The 20654-nt window shown below is 35.8% G+C and overlaps 1 protein-coding gene across 4 annotated transcripts in view; it reads right to left on the bottom strand.

The window, feature by feature from the left end:
* Positions 1-1733: 1733 nt before the first annotated feature.
* Positions 1734-20654, bottom strand: part of gpd2 (glycerol-3-phosphate dehydrogenase 2 (mitochondrial)) — a 54093-nt gene continuing 35172 nt past the window's right edge. For 2 of the 4 annotated variants that reach the window (XM_030151090.1, XM_030151098.1), the window contains one exon: positions 16156-19464. In XM_030151090.1, the coding sequence (XP_030006950.1) occupies positions 19339-19464 (126 nt within the window). In that variant the 3' untranslated portion in view covers positions 16156-19338. Of the gene's footprint in view, positions 1814-2744; positions 2813-3292; positions 3361-3641; positions 3726-3818; positions 3957-16155; positions 19465-20654 lie in introns of those variants that run through there. The other 2 variants (XR_003936993.1, XR_003936992.1) reach the window with 2 other exon arrangements.

Below are 20654 nucleotides of genomic sequence, written 5' to 3'. Positions count from 1 at the left end.
TGAACAGGTTTGGTCATCAGCGCCCTCCAGTGGTCCAGTGGTGAGGACAGATAGACCAGTAGTTTTCCAAATTGTAATTCCTGACAGTTTCAACTTGGATTAAAAATTGTTCCAGATAACTTACTTGCATTATGTGTCTTGTTTTACCTACTTTTCTGCTTACATACTTTTCTACTTAAATACTTTTTGACTTACTTTTCTACTTACATACTTTACTACTTAACTCCTTTTGTACTTACTTTTCTATTTACATACTATACTACTTACTTTTCCAGTTACAGTTTACATTTTAAAAAGAAGAGAAGACAGAAACAGAATGAATACAACTTCAAACACTGTATTTATAACAATCAGATAGGTCAGTGGTCTAGGAGGTAGCACTTCAGTCTGAAGGTTGACAGTTCAAAACCCAGACATGGTATATATAGTTTTCAGGGCCTAAAATCCAACAATAAATACAAGTTCGAGCACAATGACATCAACTCACAGATAGTTCAGTGGTTAAGTTCCAGGTCAAACACCTTAAACTTGCAGGATCAAATCCACCTGCTGCGAGGTTACATATGATTTTTAGCCCCAAAAAATTAGCAAAGAAATCAATTAATAATAACGAATAAAAAAGTTCAGTGATCTAAAACTGGTACAGGACTTAACAGAAGCAGTGACAAAAAACAGACGGCAAAATATATGTAGGTAATACATCAAACCTGTGACAGCACTGTGAACATTAGTGTTCATGGATAAAAGAGAGAAACAGACGAATGAACCAAATCAAATCCAATTTGATTTATCTGGCACCAAGTCCTAACAAAAGTAATGTCAGGACACTTGACGTTCAGAGCTGGTGTCGACCAGACTCTGTCACATGGGTGGTGTAGTGGTGAGCTTTTTGTCTCAGAGACTTCATGTCACTGATGGTCTGGTTCAGTTCCCCTTCCTGAGGTCTCAGATCCAAAGGCCGAGACCCTGGTTGGAAATACAGCAGAGTCTGGACTCAGAGTTCAAGTTTACAGGTCTTATGTGCAAAAAAAAACCTCTCAAATCAACAAATCAGCTGTAGCACAGTGGTTAAGGACTAGGGAGCATGTCACATACCCCTACAATTTTTGAGATCGTGGGTTCAAATCCCACATCGGGATCTATTTTTTCAAAATTTCATTCCATTCTCGCTGCTCCAGGTTTCTGGTTTGTGCATTTCTTATACGTGTAAATTAAAAACTAAAATCCTAACCTGAGGTTTAGCTCAGTGGTTTAAGCATTGGGCAAAAGTGACGACCTCACTAAAGATTTGAAGGTTGCAAGATCAAATCCCACTCCAGCACATGTTTTTCACCCAAAAAATAGAAGAGTGGAAAGAAACTGAATAAATACAACTTCCAACTCAGTAACTTCAGCAGACAGATAGCTCTGTGGTTAAAAACTGGTACAAAGCTCATACTCTGTACCAAAAGATCAGCAGTTCAATACCCAGGGAGAACATACATGCTTTTCTGTGTTTTCAGGTCCAAAAACACCACACTAAATACAAGTTCTAGCACTTCATTAGTAGCTCACAGATAGCTCAGTGGTAAGGTCGGTGGTGTTAAGAGAACTGACTACTGTGAGGCTGGCCGGTAGTTCAAATCCAAGGCTTGGTGAATGATGTTGGAAGAAAACTAGGGGATCTTAAAACACTTTTTTATAAAAAAGTTTTTCGAAAAAACAAGGGAAAAAAAAAAAGGTGCTGCACCCCCACTCTCCAGACCCAAGAAATGTTATTTCTTACCCACATGGAGCAAGAAATAACATAACTTGAGTCAAAGGCCAGCAAAACCTGGAAGAAACACAAGACAAAAAGTTAAATAAAGTAAAAATAAGGTACAACAAAAATACAAACACAACAAGCATCACTAATACTACAAATTCTGCAAAATAGAAAACAGCAGCAAAATGAGCAAAGCAATGGACTCAAACAGCAATAGCTAATGTTAAAAGGACAAGCAATAATGTCACAAAAAACAACACAATTACCAGACACCCCAGAAATACAACTGGGGGGGCTCACCAAGGACAAAATGAAATTTGTAACAGTAAAACATTACAACTCCATCTACCAATCAAATCAACACCGTTTATCATCTCCTGCTCCATAACCCCTCCCTGACAGATGTGCAGAACCTCGGAGGGGTCCAGGCCCCCTCCGTCCCTCCCTCGCCACCACACTCGGTACCCAGCCCTCACGAGTCTCGAACCTTCAACCTGCCGATGACAGGCGGCCGTACAAGAGCCAAGGACGAAACCCCTAAGCTACCGAATACCGAGGCACTGAGAGGTTCTGCGTGACAGCTTTTCACACCACTGAACAGAACATGTGCCTCCACAACACAACAAATAAACCATCCGACAAAAATATGACAAAATCTGTTTAACACAGTCGGCTTTTAGACAGCAACGATCGCTGAGACATTAACACATAAAACCTCAAGCCTCTTCAAAACAGAAAACTAAATTTAATTCAATTTAACCATGCGGTGTATCAGGAATAAATGCACCAACAGTCAACCTGAACTATGTCTAAATTAAAAACCAAATTAAATAAATGGGATAGGAAGAACCACCATTTCACAAACTACAGACCTGTTTCAGTACAACCAATTACAGACTCAGTAGAGGAAATCACCAATTCAATAGATCAGAAACATCCCACAGCTGGAGGATTCACTGACCTCTAAAGAGCTTTTCAATATAAAGATCAAATATCTCACCCAGCAGCTCTAGAGGGTCTATATGATGGTTCTCCATTTCCAGGACTTCATCCACCGAGGCAGGAAATCTACAAGTGTGACATTAAATTGCTGACATTAATATCCTACAGAAAACACGTGTAATTCTAAAGACCATCTATTTAATGTAATAATGTCACATACACACAACACATTACAATTCCAACAAACCTCTAGTTAAAATGAGCAAAACAACTGACTCAAACAGCATACCAAAAGACACTATGTCTAAATTAAAGACAAATGAAAGTTGCCTCTTTATAAATCTGGGAATAACCACCATTTCACAAACTACAGACACAGATTTTAATGACGACATTTTTGTCATGGCCGGTGATTTCATGTATAGAACGTGTTTGAACCACAAGAATGTCAACCTCAATTCTCACAAATTCTACAAAAACTAACATCGCTGGCATTAACAGACTCAGTAGAGGAAATCACCAATTCAATAGATCAAAAATATCACACAGCTGGAGTATTCACTGACCTCTAAAAAGCTTTTCAATTATAAAGATCAAATATCTCACCCAGCAGCTCCAGAAGCTCTACATGACGGTTCTCCTTTTCCAGGACTTCATCCACCGAGGCAGGAAATCTACAAGTGTGACAAATAAATTACTGACATTACTTTAACATCCTACAGAGAACACATGTGATGATAAAGACCATCTATTTATTCGATAAAAAGCACGATATAAATTATTTCTGGCAAGTATAAAGCAATTCACGATGAACTCGAATAAACTCAAACTTAAACGCAAAACTAATCTCTTTGTGACCTTTTCTTTAAAACATTTTTCCCAAAATCAAGATCTGAATTTCACTCAAAGTACAGTGTAATAATTTGATTTGACTGAAATTGATTAAACATCTCACCCAGCAGCATCAGCGCAGAGAAGGCGTTATCTGTCCTGTGTGATGTTCCTCCATTTCATCATCTCATCCACAGAGGCAGCAAAACTACAAGTGTGATAAAGAACAGCACACTGTACTGAGGATGTCAACATCCTACATAGAACATGAATGTGATGATAGAGATAATATTTTGCATACCAGGTGGATTTAATGAACATATACCATGTAATATGAGAGTCCATACTGGCACTGGAAGTGTCGCTCCTTTAATAGTCCATGGGTCACTGCGGCTCATCTCCATCACTGTCCTCATTGTGTTGCATTCACTGACTACACCTCGATATAAACACACACACATTTTCAAATTAGACACGAGGATCATTCAGAAAGGGCTGGTCAAAAAATACATTTAAAATCACCTTTTGAATACTTCTATATTTTGACAGTACATTACTTCTAGTGTCCAGCACAAGTTTTATCTTTTTAGAAAAATGTTTTAAAAATACTTAGATGGCATTATATTCAGCATAAATTGTTAAATGTTTGCATTCTTTGCCCGTCAGTGCAATTCAAAGCATAACTTCGATCTTCTTCTTTTGGACCTCTAATACACTTATGATCAGTTTTAAGGTCCGTTTAAAAACCTTTTGTTTCTCTTTTTACAGTGGTTACAAATATCTAACAAACTGAGATACATATATGTTAAAGTATATTAAATTAGTTTATTAAAATGTTTGACTTCGTAGATAGTATATATGCAATGTAATATGCTGAATAAACAATTGAAACTTGTAATTATTCTCCCTTGTCCATCCGTTACCCAAACATTTAGCAAAACTCTTGCTATTTTATGCTCTTATATATTGGAAAAAACAAAACTGTTTACTGTTTTACAAACTAGACACCCTAGAGAACAGACAGTAAAGATTTTACAGTTTGATGAAAACTGCAACTGCACTTTAAGGCAGGTTTTATAAAGTGCTTGTTCATTTTCTGTCCATCCTTTACAGAGGGGTTTTCACTATTTTTAAGCCAGAAAATTTGTTTTTTTTTCTTTCAATCACACATCACTTGTTTTTGTTTGTTTAAAGTCATTAACGCCCGAATAAACTACTACTACATCTGTATGTACAGTGTATCTGTGGACAGAATATCCTGTAACATTGTACATGTATTAAACGCCCTGTTTCACTTACATACATGACTTCATACTATATTACTGATGTGGTTGTAAACAGAAACTGGGACATTTTGAGATGGGACTGTAAACATTCAGGAAACACACAAAATACTGTTTATTTCGGAGCAGTATTATGTATGTATCACTTACAGTATTGGACAGAACCACCACTAGTGTGATTAGTTCAATATTTTAATACAGTAGACCAGTCTAATGTGCACACAGACACAGTGCAGATACGCGTTTATTTTCAGGTCTTAGCTTTAGCCACGTTAGCTTTTCTACACGCGGTGAGCTTCCCCTAAATACACGTGTAAACTGTTTGGAGAAAATGTGACTAACTGTAGCTGTTCTAATTTAACATATATTATTCGCATGAGAACTACCCGTAGCTGCAGGTTAAAACATGGGCTACCTCTGTTTTGGAAATGCCCTTTCAAACTTTTCGCGGTTAGCTTGTTGCTTCTCTCCAGTTGGCTACTGATGTTATTATTATCGTTGACAAGTCATTGCGCATGCGCATGGTGAAGTCTTCCTCTCGCGTTAGCTTGACGAGACGTTACGTCGGCGCGGTGCTGCCATCTACAGGCTGTTATTCGTAACGTCAAATGTGGGACAGGCAGGTTGTCTGTCGTACAACACTGAAACACTAACTACAGCTGCAGCTTTATTTTCTGCCAGAAATAAAATACATTCATTTGTTTTCACATTTTTCCCCCTGAATGTGAAATAATATAATATAATATAATATAATATAATATAATATAATATAATATAATATAATATAATATAATATAATATAATATAATGACCCTAACCCTAACAGTTGGACAGAAGTCTGCTATATTTACTTGGCCCCACACACCTCAGTAAATTAATTATATTAATTTAGATCAACCACTTTTTGAAATGTGTGAAGATGAAACAGGGACCATGTTTTACCATCTACACTGATTTTGGCTGTTAATAATGGGATACTCACCACCTTCAGAAGTGTCTCAGTCGGACACTGATGTCATTACTGTTCTCCTGGATTTAAAACACTGTGTGGAGGATGAGACTTCAACCCAAGTCCATTCATTACCTTGTAAGTGTTCTACCAGATGGAGCCAATGAGACAGATGGGCTGCCTTTATTATTCTTCAGGTTTTAAACCACTATTTGGGACCTGGCAACCGTTCTATCACCCTGAGCCACTGAACAGTCAGATTTTTCTTCAGGTTTTGGGTCTTTAAGACTTTGAGAAAAAGCATGAGACTTTAAACCAGGTCCATCTGGAACCTGGCAAGCATTCCACCAGACTGCACCACTGAGGCAGGTGAACAGTCTAGATTATTTCTAAGGTTTTATTTAAGTCTACTATTTGGTCACTGGAGCCTGTTCAGGTATTTGAGGGTTAACTTTAAACTTTAAAATTACTGTTTTAAGATGGCTTGAACCAAAGTTGACTTTTATGATGCTACTGACTTCTCTCAGAATATTGTTTCAAAAGAAATCTCTTCTGGAGCTGAAAGAAATGTGTAATACCAGTGTCTCAAATCTTGGTTTTTTTTTTTTGTTTTTTTTCCCCACAGCATTGACAGGGACGTATTTGGCCTACACATCTACACAACCGAAGAACCAATACGTTTAAGAGATTCTGGATTTTGTCAACAAGGATTTGATTGAATTAATATTTAACCATGACTGTCCATAGGATTGAGCTATAAGGAAAGATGAGTGAATGGTGCAACACAGATTCTCTATTACAGGGGTTCCCAAAGTGGGGTATGTGTACCCCCAGGGGTACTTGGAAGAAGCCCAGGGGGTACTTGAATTTTTTTTCTGATAAACATATTAAATCATCATGTACCGAATACAAAATAAATAATGAGAATTAATGCTTAAATATAAAACACAATAAATGCACTAACATAATGGTTTTATTGTCAGTCATCTTCTTTAAGCTTTGGGAACAATTTAAGAACATTTCTATTTTATATTATTCAAAATTAGTTTGAGTTACTAAGTAATTATTTTTTGTTCATGAAAGCTTCCTTTATTAATTAAAGACCAATTTATTTATTTTTATCAGTGAAAGAGGGCACTTTTCAGTTTGTATTTTGTACACAAAATTTACTTAAAAAATGTATACATATACATATATATATATATATATATATATATATATATATATATATATATATATATATATATATATATATATATATAAATATATATAAAATTTAAAATATATATATATATATATTACAGCTAAATATATATGTTGCTTGTTTACAAAGTTTTGAAAATATAAACAGACACCTTTGGCACAGGAACAAAATTTGCCTTTTTTTTTCAATCAAAAATCCTAAAGCGAGAGTTGGGGATACTTGGCTAAAAAAGCGTATTTCAGGGGGTACACCACTGTAAAAAGTATAAGAACCTCTGCTCTGCTATGTAAGTTTCTTTGTATTGAACACTATTCCCCAAATTTTACATCCTGGGAAAATGACAGTGGATATGTGGTAAACATTTTAGTCTTTCACTGATAAACACGGGGTTGAACCCACAACGACTGGGTTCAAACCCACAACATACTGCCGAGGTTCTGTCATTATCTTGTAATGTTTGATAAGAAAGAGCTCATTTCACGTCGGTTTCCAGAGCTGTTTTAAGAGCATATCTCCAAGCAAATCTGGTCAGCCCACTCTACATCTCTCAGCCAGCAACATTCAAGGAAATGACTCAGTGCAGATTCCAGTGTGAAAGACAGCATTGTCGCCAGGCAGAACACAACAGGGCAAACAAAATGAGGAGTACTCTTGATGAAGAGTAATTTCTGTGTAGGAGGAATCGCAATGAGTTTCACACTCGCTGTTGTCTACATTCCTCTCATGGTAATATTTCCAGTGGCGCCACATGAACACATTGATTGTAGTGTTGCTCCTCTTCTTTTTCTATTTGATGTTCAGTTTTTTTAACCGAGGGAGGACGAGGAAGAATGGGGAGTAGATTTGAGGTTGATTGGCAGGTGTATACAGACGCTGTTGAAAGAGCTTCCTGTCGCCATAGTGGCTGGCACAAAGCCTGTGAATGACCCAGGTAAATGTCAGCACAGACACCTTAAATGTCTTTTCTTCAAGCAGAGGAGGTTCAAGAGTGGTCCGGAAAGGTTTAAACCATTATTTCACTGTAAAGGTTTTGAAGTATCAGCAGGCTTTTACCCCCGAGACTCTTAAGGTGGACAGTCGTCTTACAGCCTGAGATGGTTTATACAAAAAAAACCCTTTAAATATATGTATATATATATATATATATATATATATATATATATATATATATATATATATATATATATATGTGTGTGTGTGTGTGTGTGTGTGTGTGTGTGTGTGTGTGTGTGTAAGTTCAGATCCGTCCATTGGATATTTACTGCAGTGATTAATATGTTTCATCTGCAGTAAGTTATTTAACTAATGTAATGAGTAGCTTCTCTTTTCTTAAAAAAACAAACAAAAAAAAACCCCATCAGTTTCATAGAGCCTAAAGACTAGACTGTTTTCAATGGAATTTCAATTACCCATCATGCCTAGTAACCTCCAGTACAAGCTTATGGGGGCAGTGTTATGATCTGGGGTTGGTTCAGTTAGTCAAGTCTAAGTTTAACAACGTAATGTGAACAAAAAATGATTAAATAAGATGTGTCGTGACAAACGTGTGCTGTAAAAGCCAGTATTTTTTTTTTTTTTTAATGTTTTTTCATATATTTCTAAGTTTTCCTTTTATTCCCTACTTCTTAACAAATCTATACTTTCTACTCCTTTCATTTTCATCATCACTTTGGCTTTAGTACATGAAAACTATCTCTTATTGTATTTTGTGTTTTTGTTACTTTACCCTAAATGAAGGGAACACTAAAGGACAGGAAACCCCTGGTAGAAAGATGAATATCGCATGAAGACGTCTCACCTGGTCACATCCCACATAGTCTAAGGCCTCATCACAGCGACATCCCCTCCTTCACAATCCAGTCCATGGGATGAATTTGTGAAATGCACAAATTACACGGAAGGTATTAACAATCAAGGATGTAAAAATAGTTTAGTTCAGGTTCCACGTATAAGACCTGTTTGATCTCAAGTGGGTCAAACCAGTAAAATACTATCATAGAAACCTATAAATAATGACGACTCCAAATTTTTATCTTTGTTTTAGCGTAAAAAAATAAATAAAATGACATGAAAATATTTACATTTACAACCTATACTTAAAAAAATGTGATTAACTTGAAAACATTTGAACAAGCTGAAATATCTTAAGAGGAGTGCAATTTTAACAATATTCTACCCGTTACTAAATGTTTGTAGATCTACTGTGATCTGTACGTTGTAACGCACATGTGTAAATGACAAGCTGAGGCATAAAACTGTTAACTTAAAATTTTTTTTTCGTATTTTGTTCATAGTTGTTCATGTTATTCACATTGTCCTTTTATTTATTTATTTATTTATTTATTTACATTATGTAATTTTACTTTTTTCACTCTAAAATGTGGTAAAATTTTGGAGTTGACTTTATTTCTAAGTTATGCTGTTATTATTGTAGTGGTCTGGCGCACTTGAGATTATATTGGGCTGAATGTGAGCCCTGCTCTACACCATCTCTAATATTAATGTCTAAACTTGAAAATAAAAAAACGAAAAAAAAAACCCAAAATGTGACAGCAATGTGAAAACTGCAACGTGACAAAAAAACAGGAGATTATAAAAAGCACAAGACAAAAAAAGACAGAAATAAGAGACATATCAAATTGGGAATCTAATCACACAAAAATGTAGTAGTCATTAAAAAAGGAAGCGTGTAACAAAATAAAAACAACGCAAAAAATATGGGCGTAAGCATGTAACAAAGGAGAAAAGATGCAAGCTGAACATAATGAAATGCAAAAACATAAAACATGAAAAAACACATGAAAACATTGAAAGAGATGCAACAAATGGGAAATAATGTAGAAGACAAGATGTACAGTCACAGGAAAATAATCAGACTATCAAAAGTTATCAAAACCAATGGTTATGCAATCAAGTCCTAACTCCTGTGTGTATCATGTGACTAACACAGACAGAAAAGAAAACATGGAATGTCTAAAAGCACTGTTTTTGTCAGTACAATGCCATAGATATTGATGGAAGAACTGAAGTGACTTTGGTTATTATCAAGAAAACTATGGAAAATGGATAGATATCAGCTCTGAAATTAAACTACTATGAGCTATTTTTGTTGTTATCATTATATTTGTCCAAACAAATGTACCTTTAGTTGTACCAGGCATTAAAATGAACAAGAAATTGAAAACAAAAATTATTTCCGCGACTGTAAATGTTACAAAAGACACACAATCAATAAAAAAAAAATCATTGGTGACATCTAGAGGTTAAGTTACACAATGAAAACAACTGAATATCCCTTGCCTCACCCTCCCCTACAGTGGCCACTAAAATGAACTTTTTTTTTTATGTTTGAGAGCTTGTACTTTTTAAGTTACATCCGAAATGTGTGGACGTTTCCTACCTCTGCAGATCATTCAATTTACCCCAAATAATTAGTCTAATCAGACACAAACAACGCCAACACTCATTAGTTTAGCCTCGTTACTGTCCTTCAGTCTTGTCCAGGTCTGTTCTTGCTCTTTCCTGTATCAATATTTGAACTTATACTTTCTGTCCAGAGGTGGATGTGATTAATTTCTGGATCCGTGAGGTAATTATCATCGTATTTACCATAATTATTAGCTGAATAAGTGAGGCTCTGCCATGTTATCGTGGGGCTGACTATTCCCAGCGCTCTTACTCACACTTCTAATTAAAACTCATCAAAACATTATGATTTTTGTTGTTTACAGACACACAAAGAACGGTGGATAATATCCGATTTCTAATCACTAACGTCGATTCTGAACCTCAAGGTGAGATCGCGCTAACGCTAGTGCTAACGCATCCAAAGCGACACCGGGATTAGTCAGTATCATGACATTACATTTGAGAGAAATTATTTGAGGATTTTTTCTTTGAATAACACAGACGGAGCGTAATGGAGGGCGATGGTAAAGTTGAACGCTAACACCAGCCCCTATCTTTTTCGCACTTTCAATTAGTGTGCAGGCAGACACCTCGGCATCCCCGGCCTAATCCTCGGGAGAAAAAAAAAAAAAGAAAAAAGCATTAGCGGTCATATGCCAACCGCATTTGTCCTATTATTCATTACAATTAATTGCTTCCCCGTACTCCCAGCCTTTCCCAGGAAGCCGCTGTGGAAGGCTCGGCTGCAAATTGTAATATGAGCGGAGGACTTAAAGCTGTCATTCAAATCTCACCGTGACCTTTCAACAGAAAAGGCGGTTTTCACCCAGTTTGCAGGAAGACGACTGGATGAGATATGCCGGCTGTGTGTGCTCATGTATTCCTATCCTTGTGAGAACTGCTCCGAGTGAGAACATTTTACAATAGCAGATCGATAACTAACGGATCATTTTCTCTTCCACAGACACTTAAAAATACTTTCCAAAGTGAAGATATTTAAGGGCATAAATATAAAATTGGAAACCAGTGATGTCATACTCCAATCTGTACGTGTGCGAGGAATGAACCTGCACATGAAACCTCAAATACACTATAAAAAGTCAATGTACAGTAGTAAAAAAAAGTTTTCAGACACCCTTAATATTTTACACAATATGATCATAAAATATTTGAAAAATCTGATGAGGGGGTCAAAGGTCAAACTTGCCCTTTCTCCTACACCATTACACCTTCCCTGAACACTCCAATTAAATTATATTATTTTTATTTTAGTCATTACTAACCAAATATTCTTTAATTTGCATTTTTTCTGAGTTGGTATTGTACTTCCTCAAGAATTGCTACAAATACTTGTGACACCATTGCTAATACTTCTATGACTAATCTTTTACTACTACTACTATAAATGGACAGCCACAACAACAGCAATGACAGTAGCAGAAAAACGTTTTTGGGCACCCTTAAAAAATTTTTATCATTAAATATTTGCGTAATTTAAATTTTTTTTTAATCTTGTTGAAACATCCAGTTTTTGGTTTGGAGAATGGAACAATACTTGGCAGAGTTCAATGTCTTAAGAGTGATTTTTATTATATATTTATTATATATATTCTGCCAAATATGAAAATGCAAGGGGTGAAAAAACCCTTTTTCCACCACTGTATGACCTACAGGAGATCACAGTATGGGCACCTTTAGGTCCATGTCCCAGTGTTATGACAAAATCCTCCTAATAAACAGATACTGAACCAACCTGAACCAACACTGAAAGTAGCTTAGGTTTAGAACTTGTTGCTGCTAAACTTCATGACTATATGACATGACATTTGTATTGGATTATAGTGCATTGTAGTGTGAATAGATGATCTTTTTTTAAACTGAGGTGGAAAATACCTGTTTCTAAAATTATCTGTATTAAGTCATGTATACATGTATCCAGGTGTCTGGAAAAAAACAGATATTCACGTATATTTTTGCCTTTCATTCACATGAAACCTTCAGTGTAAGTCACTCAAAAGTTATTTCTGAAAACTCCAGCCAAAGTGGAGATTTTGGAAAACTTCTGATCACAGTTTGTGACAAAAAATGTATGGTGATTTGTGGAACCTTTGTTTATACAAACTTACCCCATTATAGCACTTTATAGCGTATTTTTGTAGATGAAACCTTTTCTGAAAATGATCTGATGAAAATTGAAGATGGAGATGTAGAAATATCTATTAATGCCTAATATAGTGGCCTTAGTGTGCACACGGCATTAAACGGCTAACCCTTAAAAGTTCCTTTCATATCCTGATGCATTTGTTCCTAATAAAAAATATCAACTTCCTAAAAATTGCTCTAAAACATTATGTATGTATATATATATATATATATATATATATATATATATATATATATATATACATATATATATATATATATATATATATATATATGTACACACATTTTTTTTTTCCTTTTTCAATGAGTCAATCTTTAAAAATTATAATCCAAAAACTAACCAGAATTTAACTGTACTGCATTTTAATTAGAATACTTGAAATAAAATACAACTGAGTTTTCTGAAAAATCCCACAATGTCATATGAACTAAAATGAAAAAGAATAGCTGATAATTTGTTTTGGACATCATGGGTTTCATATAGCTTATGACATATGTTTCAGCGTTTTAACATTCTGACTTTCCTCATAATGTCAGAAAAGGTAAAGCCAACACCAAAATAAAAAAAACAGTCTAATCAGTTCCTTAAAATAAAGATAAATATATAACTACTTAAAGAGTAAAAACTAAGATAAAAAGACTAACAATGATAACAAATGAACTCTGACTCTAATCATTAAATCTGTGAAAAAAATAAAAAAACATAAATTCTCCATTAAGTGTGAATTTTACAAATAATGTTGATCAAACGGCAGTGATATGCCTTTCAGTTAAATCTGAGCCATTAAATCCACATAAACATGTGGTTACTTCAGTGTTTTGGGTTCAGGTTCACAGGCTGTCACTTCACGGCTGTTGTTGTGACGTCCATTTTGAATGATGTTCACCACAACCACAAAAAAACCCACAAAGCTTTGCAAGCAACCAGATACATTTAATTAGATAATTGCTTTGTTTTTTTGTTTTTTTTTTCTCCCTCCTTTTCCTGAAGCCTCACAGTATTATTATAGTACTGATGAAAAAAAGAAGACAAGGAATATGATTCTCTTTGAGCCTGGATAAAGCTGTAATTTCATCCACAGAAGACAATCAAACATCAGCGTGTGGATGTGCGTCCTGCTGCCCATGAGCTATTTTTGACAGGGCAGCGTTGGCAGGTTGAAGGGTCGTCAATGTCGAGGTATTGTCACCGAACCCCCATGTGACCACACACTGATACCACACACTTGAGTAACAGTTGCAGCGGCGGCGCACGGAGGAAGAGCCATGGAATGATTGTGTTCACAGTCAAAAGAAAGAAATCCAGTCCAACCCTCTGAACGGCTGCTGTTGTAATGAATATAAATCAGATCATCAAGGCAATAAGGAAGCACTTTCTGTTTTCATACACATCTTTAAGAATAGAAAACATCCCACAGGGGCCTGATGGAAGGAAAGTACAGCCATGTTGGAAGTGGATTTAACTCATAAGGACCCAAACATCCACCATCGACCAAAAGGATCTACTGGTTTAAAATGTTTAATCCCTGTTGATCCACTCATCCTATCAATCCATGTAAATAATCAGTGTAAAATGCAGTTTCTAAGCTTTTCATGGTCATCAGATATGACCCATTTGGACGTTAGAGGCTCTATAGTTACCGTGGAAACACTGTCATCTTCTACAACACTGATTCACCAGTAAAACTCATGGAGTTTGATAAATGACAGTGGTTTTACACACCCATTTTTGACATATAATACTGGAAAAAAACGGACTTTTTCGAGGTTTTATGAACATTTACATGATCAATGAATAAACTATAGGAAAATACATGATTTACACTGAGAGATATTATAAGAAATGGTGATAAATCACTTAATAAAGGTTAGATTTGAAGGAAGTCGACGTAAAAGTAGCTCTGGGTTTTTAAGGGTCAGTGTTTTTAATATTTAACAAAAATACATAAGAACAGCAACTGTTTTGACCTATTTTTCAAACTTCTCTACATAATATTTCTTTGTTTCATTGCAAAGAAAAAAATTAGTTAAAAGTAGGACCTGCATCAAACTGCTGCTGACATTTTTCACAAAAATAAAATTAATTGCAACATTGCTGTAAATATAATTGCTATATAAATTATTTTTTGCCCTTTGGTTTTACTTTGTACATGGTCAGCTCAAGTATACTGGAATTAAAAGTAATGTGGCGTTTATTTAGGCCTCAACTATAAACTGAAGACATGACATATTTTTCTTTTGGTTTTATTTTGTACCCTGTCAGCTAAAATACTTAACATAGCTTTAATTCAGAGCTCACTATAATATTTATTGTGATAAATATCAGCTCATGATCCATTTTTCTTTTGGTTTTTAATTTCCACATTGTAAATTACCAGCTCAAACACTATCAATACAAGTTATACAGCTTTTCTTTAGACCTGAGCTACAAAACAATAAAAATATTTGTTGCAATAGTGATATTTATCATGATAAAAGTCTTTGTCTTCAGGATTTGCTTTGTCCATCATCGGTTAAAACAAGTAAAATTAACATGAATATAGCTTATAGGGTTGAACTACAAAATGATGATATTTATGATGCCAATATTAATGACGATAATGACATCGCCATAAATCTAATTTTTTCTTTTGCAGTTGGTTTTACTTGGTGCATTCTTGGCTAAAAAATGTAAGTTTCATTTAGGGCTGAGCTACAAAGTGATGAAATACTTATTTATCACAATAATGATACATACATTCACTTTGCACATTATCAGCTACAACCTTTAACATTAAAAGTAAATTACCTTTTATTTATAGTTGGGCTACAAGATTATGATATCACACATCACAGATACTGATGTCATTTTTTCTTTTGTGTTCGTGGTTTATTTTGTTTCTACTGACAGTTAAAAATCCTCACAAATATTTTTTTCTTCGCTTTCCTTGTTAACTTTACTCATGCGTTTATGCTCGTTGAATAATTTTACAGAATATTTCGATTGTTCTACTTCCTCCTGACCTAAAGTTTCCAGTCGTCAGACCAGTATCGACCCTAAAAAACATTAAATTTTAGACCCCACTCCACAACATACTTGTGCTTATTGCTCAATACTTGCCAATTAATTAGATCAAAAATTAGAGTTTTGGTCTTATTTTTTGTTTCCAACATGGCGGCCCATCCCTTACAACAGACCCCCATTTTCCAAAAATAAACATTCAGTACAGTTTAAACATTATTCTCTATATAATAATAGCTTTACAAATAGGTTGATGAAGGGTTTTCAGGCCAGTGTTAAAATACAACATCAATTACAATTGTTCAGACATGTTATGCATCTATAAACACAGCTGAATTGGCAGTGGCCTTAAAAAATGTCATGTGGTGCAACCGTGATTTATGTTAAAATAAACAAATATCCTGAACATGTGATTAACAGAATGATTTTCCCAATTAATTGCATTAATAAAAACACACTTTTCAATCACATTATAAATGTATTTGAAATGAAAATCTTGTTGTCACAGCCAGTTGGTTGCACCTCATGATATTCTGAGGCTTAAAATCACACAAAAACTATAAAGATATAGTAGTTTTAGAAAATTTAAAGGGAGTATACACAGTTTTGGAAATAAATAACAATGTTTTGTGCCTCCCAAAAGATGGTTTTACAAGACTTTTTACTATTTTGTCACAGTGATCCTAGACTTATTTCCAAAGTTGTACATTTTTGCAATTCAACTTTTTTCTTTTTAACTCACAACACAGTTTGACAGAAGATTTAGGAGTTAAATCACTGACCTAAAAATGTTTTACATTCTGTTTGTAAAACTTAGAATGAAACTTTGTCAAACAGACCGTAAATATTTAAGTGTTGTGTAAGAGGCACATTAAGGCGAATATCATACATTCATACAGGACTGTCTTTCTATTCCACACGGCATGCTCCAACATGTAAATACATCTCATTTTCCCCCTTTACATCAACAATAACATCATCTATAACATGCAGGGTGATATCAGTTTACTGCTGATTGACTCAGCAGATTAAATGTGCGTTACAGCAGCGTTTCAACTCATTCCACTAAAATAACAACCACCAGCAGGAAAATAAAAGCAGAAAATACACTTCAATTACACACTGTAAAAATAAAGGTTCTGTTATATGTTAATTAGCTTCTAGCATGAACATGAGAGCATGCAATAATAAAAATAAACATCATTACATTATAATCCCTTTGATTTTGTGAATCCCTTTGTAAAGTATTTAAGTACATAATCTCAGTAAATATTTCTATATAAATGTCTGAAGAATAAATAATTAAAACATTTTGCAGTAAAGCGACAGTAGCAGTGACTGAAAATAACATTTCAAAAGATTGTGACACTAAAGCTGGAAAACCGTGTCATGTAAACCTCAGTAGAATCAGTAGCAGTTTGCTGGTTTGTGCAAAAAGATGGAAAACACAAGTGCATTAAACAGGGAGATGTGTGCTTTCAGCATAAAGACTCCTCCCTCCTGCATCCCAGAGTGAGTTTCACCTGAAAAATATTCCTCTGAGCTAAAAACAGGAGGCGTAGAAGTACCGCAGACACATCTGGGAGTGCTTTAACATGTTATTATTACTGTAACATGCTAAGATCAGAACACAAAGAAAAGCTTGGTGGTTTCATTTTAAGGGCCAGTCATTTCCTACCAAACTGTGAGAAGAACTGTTAATTTGCTGCATTTTTTTTAGGGATGCACCAATATATAGGACACAAACATGGACTGTAAAAAAAGAGGTGGACATGTGTGCCAATGGATGTAGAAGCCAAAAGTTTGTTTTTTTGAAGCCAGAAGTGATGATTTTTAGTCAGCAGGTTGGAGTTGGGATGCGAGTGCGAGATAAAAACTATAGAAACTTACAGTAATTATGTTAAATGTTAAGTAGTTTCAGTGATTTAACTCTGAACACCTCGTTATATTATATAAGCAATGTCAACTTCATCTATATTATAAAAGAGAAGTGGGGAGTGGAAGTGTGTGTGTGTGTGTGTCTCGGGCATACTTATTTTTGGTCAAGGAAGAGACTAGCAAAGACGGCAAGTTGATAGGACCATATTGGGAAATATTAGTAATTTTGGAATACCATTAGCTCTCCTCTATGACGTGGAACAGCGCGACACAATTGAGTTAATGCGAGATATCAATTCCCCGAACAATCCAACATGGCGCCGTAGGGACATTGTTATTGTTTTGTCGCGCTTACAAGCTTTTGTAGTGTGACAAAATTACGCAGGCTGAAGTGAGAGGAACATCTGGAGATAATGCTAAGATCCACCAGCTTCTTCCGAGGGATTGACTGCCCATTTTACACGGACTACAGCGAGTGCAAAGGTGGCAGAAATGGGTGTAACAGGCCATACTGTCATTTCAGGCACAGCCAACCGAGACGGCTGTCCTACGGAGCACCGGTGGACAGGAAAAAGCAAAGACAGGTCCACTCTGCACAGACAGGTGCATCATATTACTATTATCACGTTCATAATCCACTAGAATACTGTTATAAAACGTCTGAGCTGGTAGAGGAGGCAGTGAGCCCCTCCATGAACCAGGCTTTAGTTTTCACAGTGTGTTGAAAACAGAAAAGATATCATGATTTACTGTAACGTAGCTAAGTTACACCAACAGGCTGGGTACTGTAACGATGCACCAGTAAACTAACTGAAATATTTATGAGACAAACTCCTTGGTTTGGTTACTACAACCTCCCAAAAACATCTTCTACACTATGGCTGTTTTAGTCAATAAACAACAGCTCCAAACTCAGCAGCTGAACTAGCCTTAGCATCACTAAAATAGGTGAGTGATATAAAAATTCACTTCATATGTAGTTGTCATGACCAGTGGAATTCCCTGTGTAGACCCAAACCCATGTAAACATATATATTACTTCTAAAGGTGAGTATTTGAATGTGACAGTTGATGGGTTTGACTCATTTTTGGAGCCAGCCTTAAGCTGATATTCAAGGTACTGCAGATTTTGTCGTTTTGACGCCTCAACCCATGTTCATTCATGGTGTTATATTAAAGTTTGACTGAATTTGTGTTCGTTCAAACATAATGTGACAAAGGGCTGAATCAGTAACAACTTCTTTTTTTTCTCATAGTAATAAATAATATCAGTATTAGCAACTACTGGCTACTGTTGCATGAATTGGTGCATCCCAAATTTTTATCTATGATTCATACAAATGTGTACATTAAAAGTATTTCACAGTTGTGGAATTTATCATGTATCCCTAAACTTAAACCACCAAGCACTCAGTTGCCATCAGAATAAGCTGCATTGCATTAAGAAATTCTATATTTACACAACAGTGTCAAAATGTTAAAAATGAACATTATAAAGGAGTGTTGGATGGAGAGAATGCAAGAATGAAAATATAAAAGCTTTCTGTTCAAAGACCTTATAAAACAGATACATTATGTGCTGTATAATACCAGAGGCACCACATGCTGAGAACCAGTCATTCAACTGACAACAAAACACACACACACACACGCACACAATTACTGTGACTTCATGCAAAACAGATCTATGCCTCATATCATTAGATACCGTTTCAACTGTGACACGCTCAGTTCAGCTGCAGGCCTACATTTGATTTGGCCAAATTCATCCGGCTGCATCCCTGATTGCTATTATTGTCATTCAAATACCACTATTTGCATGAGACCCCTTCAGGTTTTTGTTATCGCCACCTTTAAAAAGGACCAGAATCCGAAGGAGGGGTTTTCGATTTTTTTCTTGGGTTTTTTTTGGCATCTTTGAATTCGTCGTCGCACTCATACTCCGCCCCCGCTACGATCCACCGTCACCGGGCCCCTCATGTCCAGAGTCTCCTCTGCTGTTTTCAGCAGAATGGCCAGCCGGCTGTCCGACACTTGGCCCTTCTTCACGGCGCTCATCAGCTACACAGGAAACAGCGGGGAACGTGTTATACAGTGTGTGCGATAACAGCAGGAAAAGGTTAACTTGTCAAACGGCCTCAGTGACCGCAGAGCCTTTCACTGGTGGCAGAAGTAATTATGACAAACACAACCTGCCACAAAAGGAAAGGCTGTGGAGCTGTCCGATCACCGTTACGTACAGGGGTTTCAGAGCAAAACCGATACCAGCACAGACACCTCGTTCTGTTAAAGCCAACATTTTTTTTTTTCTTTACATAAAATTTATCAGCCTGTGACGCTGTGAAAAAAAGCAGCAGAAGCATTTCTCTCCCACCGCAAGCAAAAGCAAAGTATAGAATGCCACCTTTCAGGATTTGTATGTATTGATGTTCTAAGAGATCAGGCTGATGTTTTTTTCTATTTTTGTCCTCAAGTCAACAAATCCCATGAAAAAACCCAGAGGAGACTCTCAGCGCTGTCAGAGTTCTCCAGTTTCTCCCTGTGCGATCCTACTGAGGATAGGAATCTTTTAACCCATTAAGAGCTAAGCTGCCCTCTAGAAAAACACCACAAACTAAAACAGCGCACTAAAATCAGAGGGTTTTCTGGGGAAACTTGAGAGAATTGTCAATGTTCACAATAGTCAACAGTTGCACCTGATTGTAAAGGAAAAACACAAAAATCATAATAATAAAAAAAAACAAACAAAAACACACTAGTGTAACAGGGTCAATTATTTAGCAGCACTGTGGGTATGTATATTGTATTGTGTATTGCTATAATTACACAAAATCTGTTCATTTTATTTTAATTTCTTTTGGTTTAGTACCTGACATTGTGGGCCTCCAGATCAGTGTGTGTGGAACTTTTTGTTTTGGTCTGTTCCCCATCGAACGGTTTACAGTGTAACGCTGCGCACTATAACTTGAGTTTTCGCGCCTTTGCCTCCTCCCTTTTGTTCCGGTTTTCTGTGGGAGAGGTAAGCAGCCGTGTAGTTTGTAGAAATTTTTGGTTTAACCTTTGTTAATTTAATTTTTTTACATGAACCAGCTAGTTTAGGCTGTCTTAGGCACTTATAATGTATTTAAACATATTTCTTTATTATTTGGTTTGTGCAGGAGTGTTTTACATGGGGATTGCTGACCGGAGGTTGCTATGTTTTATCATTTTGTCAGGTATGCTGTATTTTGTTTTAATAATTCAATGTATTT

The sequence above is a fragment of the Sphaeramia orbicularis genome, chromosome 2 (assembly GCF_902148855.1).
Source record: "Sphaeramia orbicularis chromosome 2, fSphaOr1.1, whole genome shotgun sequence".
Classification (NCBI taxonomy): Eukaryota; Metazoa; Chordata; class Actinopteri; order Kurtiformes; family Apogonidae; genus Sphaeramia; species Sphaeramia orbicularis.
The sequence above is the reverse complement of the archived record's forward strand: the minus strand, read 5'-3'. Positions and strand labels throughout refer to the sequence as shown.